At 55.7% G+C, this 7448-nt stretch overlaps 1 protein-coding gene across 1 annotated transcript in view; it reads left to right on the top strand.

Moving 5' to 3' along the window:
- SLC48A1 (solute carrier family 48 (heme transporter), member 1) overlaps window positions 1–6827 on the top strand; it is a 19659-nt gene extending 12832 nt beyond the window's left edge. The window contains exons 2-3 of the mRNA XM_015558603.1: window positions 4986–5153; window positions 5648–6827. Coding sequence (XP_015414089.1) covers window positions 4986–5153; window positions 5648–5784 — 305 coding nt within the window. The 3' untranslated portion in view covers window positions 5785–6827. The remainder of the gene's footprint in view (window positions 1–4985; window positions 5154–5647) is intronic.
- Window positions 6828–7448: the final 621 nt, after the last annotated feature.

The following is a 7448-nucleotide window of genomic DNA, read 5'->3' as shown; positions in this document are numbered from 1 at the left end:
GCCCCTCGCCCGCCCACTGCCCATGGCACCTCCTCCCTGCGCCCCGCGTCGCTCGCCGCCGCTTCCCAGGGCTGCCCCCGGGCTCAGGGTGAAGACCCTCCAAACACACCTGTTCTGGGGGCCCCGCTGCTGCAGCGCCTCTTCCTTGGGGCTGGGTGAGGGCAGAGACGGGTAAGTGGGAAGGAGGGCCGGGGGCTCCTGGGGAAGCCCACCTGCCTCTTCCTGTGGACCCCGCCCAGGGGAGGCCTTGTGGGGCACCTGGAAGAGCACTCGGGGATGCGAGGGAAACTGGACGTTCTGTTTCCGCCGCGTCGGTGCCTCTGGGCCACCCTGGTGCTGTGACTCCTGCACCGGTATCTGCTCACCCGCCCGGGCCGCCCTTTCGGTGCCTCTAGGAGGGAAGCGGAGACCAGCGCTGAAGTGAGAACGTCAGCACCCGGGCGGGAGCCTGGTGCTCACCGGTTCTCTGTGCTCGCTGTGCACCCTGAGGGCATGCCGTTAACCTCTCTGTGTTGTTAAATTAGTGTGAAAGTGAAACATATTTTTTCTACTTGCTAACTTTTTTAATGCGTTCTACATGCCAGACACTGTTAAGCAATCTGCTTCCATTGTCTCGTTTAATCCTTATGTCAGTCCCGTGAAGTAGGCATTATTATTGTGCCTGCTTAAACTGAGGCTTGGAGTAAATAAATAGCTCGCCCGGGGTTACACAGCGACATGAAATAGTACGTGTGGGAAAAGACCCTTGGGGAAAAAAATACACGTAAGGATAATGCTTTTACAGATGATGTGCTTATTCCATTACTAAAATCCTCTGCCCAAAGAGACGAATGTCTGATGACGAATAACTAGACTTACTCATTGCCCCTGAGCTTACTGAGCGCCATCCCTGGGTAGAAAAGGAGGGAGAGGTGGAAGTTCTGCCTTAAAAGAGGGCATACATAGCCACAGCCTACGCGGCGCCAACCAGAGCACCAAGGAAGGGTGGTGGGTGCCTTGGCTGGGCTGCTCTCATGCCTGCCTGGGTGCCCCACCACCTGTGGCTTTCTGTTCTCCCTGGGGGCCGCCAGACTACCTCTGTTCACCTATCTGCAGACCCGACTCCTCCCTCTGCCCCGGGACCCTTACCATCTACCCTGTTTCTCCTGGTTCTCTTGCAGTTTTTCCCCCCGTTTCTTGCCAGCCTTCTGCTTTCCCCTCAGAAAGGTGGTGTCTTCAGGCCAGGTGCTGTGGTTGTACTGATAAGACCTGAGATGGGGGCTGTTTGGGGATGAGGAGGGAGGGCCACCCCCGGGATCAGAGTTGGGTGTGCTGGGAGTCTGGTCTGGTGTAGTGAGCCCAGGCTGTGTGACCTTGGGCCCATCAATGCCTTCTGGGCCTCAGTTTCCTCATCTGTAAGGAGTGGGAGGAGATGCCAGTGAAGGAGATGATCTTAGAGACACCCTACCCACCCCCATCCGCCAACCCTCCCCTCCCGCCCCTCTACCCACCCCCACACGCTTTTCAGGCCTGTAATGTTGCAATTTGTGTCCTCTCTCATTCATCTCACAGCTGCCTGTTGGAGAGCTATGAGGTAGGCCAGTGATGGCGAACCTATGACACGCGTGTCAGAGGTGGCACGCGAACTCATTTTTTTGGTTGATTTTTCTTTGTTAAATGGCATTTAAATATATAAAATAAATATCAAAAATATAAGTCTTTGTTTTACTATGGTTGCAAATATCAAAAGATTTCTATATGTGACACACGGCACCAGAGTTAAGTTAGGGTTTTTCAAAATGCTGACACGCTGAGCTCATAAGGTTCGCCATCACTGACCTAGGCCCTCTAGCTTATGCTCCAGGGAGTCCTGGGGCTTCCCTCTGACCCAAACTCTGCCCTCTCCCCGTCCCTGCAGGCTTCCCTCTGAGGCAGGCCAGCTGTGGAGTTGGGCACCAGGGCAGCGATCAGCGGGAGCAGGGTCCTGGTGCCTCCCTGACACTCTGGCCTTGGACATCCAGGAGGTGGCCACGGAAGAGCCATAGCTGCCTGGCGGTGGTGTGGTGGGGCGAGGGAGGGCTTGCCTGGCCAGGGCTACCCACGTGCCCTCTCCACTCTGAGTGGGTTCTGAGTCTGTCGCCAGTCAGACTTCTTCCTCTTTTGGGGGTGATGCATCAGCGAATTTACTGGCTTGTGAGCACCCCACTTCTGACTTGGCATTTTCTAGCTCAGAAACTGCTGAGTCACCAGAGGGCAGCCCTAGTGTGTTCCTTCTTCCTGGGTAGCGGGCAGTGGCCAGTGGGGTGCTGGTTTCTGGGACAGGGTGAGCCTGGGGCCCCTAGGGCCAGCGGGAAGAGAGTTCATGGGTGGAGACCCGCTCGCTCCCATCCCGGTGGTGCCGGGAAGAAGCTTGGAGGAAAGGCAGTTGCAGAAGGAAGCTTTGCTGTGGGAACCCTGGGGAAACACGCACTCTTACTCTCCATCTAGCAGACAAGGAAAGAGGAAAAGAATATAAAAGTTGCCCCAGGAGTCCAAACGGCTCCGTGTTCTTCCCAGGGGAGCTGTGAGAGGAGCTCCGGGCCTTGCTTTTCCCTGCGAGAAGCAGGGTCTCTGTTCCTGGAAGCAGGTTGGGTGGAGTGAGGGGTGAGGTCTGGCCTGGACATGCGTGTGGGTGGGCCTGGGGACCTGTCCGTTCTGCCTGGATTGTGCAGACCAGGCTCCTGGAGCCCACAGTGTCCTAGGGAAGGGAGCAGGGCCGAGGGACCAGTGAGGGCTCCTGCTCCTTCACTGCACACGTTTGGGTGGAGTTGGTGAGGGAGGTCCTTCTTCCACAGAGTGGTGAGAGCTGGGGTAGGTGAGACCGAGCCTGCTTCCAGGCTTGGCTGGTGTTTGGAGGTGAGCCCCGTGTGCAGGGGAAGGGAGAGGTGGGGAAGGTTGTGCCTGCTAATTAACAAAGACCTGGGACCGGGAACACCCAAGATAGCCATCTGCCTTTTCCTCCTGCTCAGCCCCTTTTGGCACGTGGGTATATGTGGGGGTGGGCGTTTTGGGGGCTAAGAAATGGCATTTCCATAGGCCTGTATTTCAGCATCTCCTAGCCCAGAAATTGCTGAGTCACAGAGGCATGGCTCTGACCTTATTTTTCTCCTGAGCTAGCTTCCAAATCTTTGAGTGGCAGAGGATCTGAGAGCTCAGCTACCCCAGCCACCCCATGGCATGTTAAAGAGACAGAGGGCAACGGGGCTGGCCCAGACTGGTGCCATGCTGACTGTTCCTCAAATGCACTTGTTGACAACAAGCCTCCTTCTTGGGCCCTTTAAGAAGCCAGTGGCTCTCCAAATGAACACCTAGGATGCATGTGAGAAGACAGGGAAAGACTCTGGGAGGGGTGGCTGGCACACAACCCAGATCACGTAAGATGTGAGCAGAAGCTGCGGGGTTGATATTCTGTCCGCCCCTGGCCTGCTCCCACTTCCTGCCTCAGCCATGGAGAGATGCTTGTTCGGGCTCATCCCGATCTCAGAGGTGGAGGGACCCATATTCCAGGCCCCACAGTCCTCTTGGAAGGTTGGGGTGGGCAGGGGCAGAGCTGGGAGAGTGTGGGTGAAACAGGGCGGGAGGGGAAGCTGCAGTGTTGGCAGGGCTGCACCTCACTAGTGTGGAACTGGAGTCTCCAAGTTTCCATGCTGGCGGGACCTTTGGGCTTATCCATCTTTAGATATGAAACACTAAGGCTCAGAGAGGTCATGAGGGAGTGCCATGGAGTATGGCCAGGCATCCTGGCTGGCACTCTCATGGTTTTCATCCCTTACCAGGCTGCCTAAATGGTGACAGCTTCTGGGCTGGTGACCAGAGCATAGCTCTGTGATGATGCTCCCCTCTGCCTTGTTTTCCCTAACTTAAAAAACATTTTTATGAAATATTTTGGGCAACTGAAAAAGGGTGGATAATTTCATAAACACTCTTACACTAACCACCCAGCCTAAGAATTAAAATATCATAGATTCAGTCAAAGCACTCTTCCCACCCCCACCTCCTTATCAACTTCCTTTTCTTCTCTTTCTCGCCAGATAACCAACCACTTTCCCCACCACGTGTCCATCCTTCCTGTGCATGTGTGCACAGGTCTCCTGACTCCTAGGGCCCCCGACCTGTGTGGCCATACCTGCCAGGCTTGCAGCTGGCTCTGCCTCTCTCCTCATTCCTTGCAGCGACCCTGCAGGCCTGCTCCGGACCCTTGCCAATGGAATTGATATTTGTTCCACTCTTTAGGCTGTGCGGCAGGCACGGCCTGGCACAGAGGGCACTCGTATTGGCTGAGCAGCAGCTGGCATTGTTGGGGAAATGCCCAGCCTGGCCCAGAGGGTGGACCCAGGAAAGGCTGAGGGCATCAGGCCTGCCCTTTGCAGCAGACTGGAGGGAGTGACCGGGAGTATGGCCATGAGCAAGGTCTTGAAAGCCCTCGGGCTGGGTGGAGGAACATCAGGGTGGGAGGACCGCTTCCCACACCTGTGGCCCTCAGGCTGGGCCTCTTTACACTCTTAAAAAAGTAGTGAAACCCCAAGAAAATTCTATGTGGGTTATATCTATATGTGCCATATTAGAAATAACTGAGAACATTTTTAAGCATTTAAAACATTAAAAATCACATTGCATTAGCACAAGTAATATGTGTGTAAGGAAACAGTCATGTTTTCCAAAACAAAAATTAGGGAGAATGGTATGGTTTTATATTTTTGCCGATCTTGACTGTGTGACTGAAGAGAGATTCCCTTATCTGCTCTTGCAATACGGCCCCCGTGATATCACAGGCCCTACAGCCTCTAAAAACTCCGTTCCAGAGTCATGAGACTGTAAAGACCAACACTCTCTGTATTTCAGCATTTCCTAACCCAGAAATAGGTCTGGCCTAGGGGTCCTACGAGTCCCTGGAGGACCCGGGGCCACTGGCTGGAGGCTAGGAGGAGAGGGTGATGGCAGTCCCACTGACCAAGTCTGTCCCACAGGTGTGCTGGCTCTGTGGGTCCTGGTGACGCACATAATGTACCTGCAGGATTACTGGAGGACCTGGCTCAAGGGGCTGCGTGGCTTCTTCTTCGTGGGCGTCCTCTTCTCAGCTGTCTCCATTGCCACCTTCTGCAACTTCCTTGTGCTGGCCATCACCCGACACCAGAGTGAGGGCCAGTGCTGGGGGGGCGGGGACTGGGGGGCGGCGCTTACATCCAAGGGACTGGCCAGATCACTTAACCTCCTGTGTCTCAGTTTTCTCACTGTTAGAGTGGGTTGAATGAGAGTAGCCATACCCTGGGGTTGGAAGGGTTCAGTGGAATGTGTGGGAAGTGCTGAGCACATGTAGTAGGATGGCAGTGCCCCCTGGTGGCTGCAACCAGCAAGAAGCCAAAGGCCCTTGTCCCTGACCCTAGGGAATCTGATGTTCAGGCAGGTTCAAGCGGGTTGGAAGTGGCGGAGGGTAAAAGTGACAAAAGCAAAAGATGCCACACACCTGTGAATGGCCAGCCCTGACCTTCCCTCATCCCACTGCCTGCAAACCCTGAAGGCTGGTTCAGCCTCTATTGGAGGTTGGAGCGGGCAGCCCCAGCCTTGTGGGATGGGGGCGGGGAAAGAGGGCAAGGCCCTCTAGAGTCAGTCGGGCTCCTCTCCCTTGCAGGCCTCAAAGACCCCAACAGCTACTACCTGTCCTGCGTTTGGAGCTTCATTGCCTTCAAGTGGGCCTTCCTGCTCAGCCTCTACGCCCACCGCTACCGGGCCGACTTCGCCGACATCAGCATCCTCAGCGATTTCTGACCCAGGGCGTGAGATCTCCGCACGCTGGGGTCCTCAGGACCTGGACTCAGCTTCTGAGACATAAGGTGGGACTGTCCCACCCCTGGGGTACCCCAGCACCGTGGCAGGAAATACACAACAGGAAGACTTTGGTCTCCCAGGACACTGTCCCCCTCCACTTTAGGGGAGACCTGAGGGGCGTGGAAAGGGGTCCTGCTCTGTTGCTCCTCATTAGCCTGGCTGGAGGGAAGCTTTTCAAATAGATCTATTTTCTTAGCGCTCAGTGAGGAAGCTTTGTAAGGGCCAAGGAAACAGTTGAGGGGCAAAGAGGCCTTGACCCATGCCTGGGGGCAGGTGATCTGGTCCCTGCTGCCCCAGGGACTTTCCCTCAGGCCAGGGTGGAAACCTGGGAAGAGAAGGTCAAGTAAGGGGTCTTCAGTAGAGACCTCACCCCAAACCCCAGCATCCCATCCTGTTGTTCCCCCAAGGTCTTAGGCAGAGAGTTCAGTGTCCCTGTCCCACCCTGAGCTGGCCTCCCAAATGTGCTGGTCAGTCATTTCCGTCACCACCCACGTCCTCCCTCTTACACGCACTACACATCTCAGAGCAGGACTCCCCAAATGAGGCCAGACTAAGGATCTTGGGGAAGGTGCTCCTGCCCCCAGAAGTGCTTGAGTAGGGGGCAGCATGGTGTAGGCCAGAAGGACCCCAGATCTGTGCCTACACACCTGCAGCCCTGCATTTCCACTCGGCCTTCTCACACCTGCCCCTGGTTACACCCAGAACACCCCCTGCTATGAGATGCCCCCCACCCCCCCCGCCAAATCCTGCCCCTCACCTACAGCTTATATCTTTTTTTACCTCCCTCTTGAAGGATAAACCTGCTCTCTGCCCATACACTGGCCCAAGGGCTCCCCTGACTCAGGAGGGAAGAGGCTACTGATATGTGTGTCTTTTTATGTTAGGTTGCCATTTTGCACGGTCTACCCCTTTCCCACCTCAGCTCTTTGCCTTATCTGTGTTACTGTCACTTAAGCAGAAATACAGCGACTGTTTGTATCAGACAGCCTCTGGTTGTTTCTTGGGGGATTGTGAGAGCAGTGGGTGGGAGGGCTGGTGGTGCTGGGTCTCTAGTTGTCTCGTAAAGCCATTTCCTTAGCTCACAATGTGCCCTGTGGGCAGGAGAGGGGCTGGTGTCTCAGGGGCTGGAGACCCTCTCCCTCTGGTCCCCTTGGCATGGGGGAACCCACCGGCTTGACTCTCCTCCTCTGGCTCCCAGCACACCCTGGCCGGGGTGAGGATGCCCATGGACACAGCCTCAGCCAGGACAGATGGGGTTTAGTGTCTGTCACCCAAGAGGCAGGACAGATGGGAAGGGGATAGATCCTCTTCCCTTCATACTCTCCCCGGCTGTGAGGGCTTGGGGCCAGGTCTGAGGTCACGAGGCTCTACTCCCGTAGGCTGGACAAGCTTGGCCCACTCAGAGCCATAGGGACAGGCGCTGGCAGCCCTGGCACCATCATCTTGGCATGCACTGAGCTTGTCCAGGCCTGTGGCCTCACCTCTTCTATCTTTGAGGCTCAGTATACGCTTAAGAAGTCATGGTGCATTAGAGCAGGAACCATAAACAGTGTCTATTTCTGGAGCCTTTAACTGGTAAACAGAGGCCCCTAGAGGTGACATGA

Source organism: Myotis davidii, unplaced genomic scaffold (assembly GCF_000327345.1).
Source record: "Myotis davidii unplaced genomic scaffold, ASM32734v1 scaffold290, whole genome shotgun sequence".
NCBI classification, from domain to species: domain Eukaryota; kingdom Metazoa; phylum Chordata; class Mammalia; order Chiroptera; family Vespertilionidae; genus Myotis; species Myotis davidii.
This window is presented reverse-complemented; position numbering and strand designations above follow the sequence as displayed.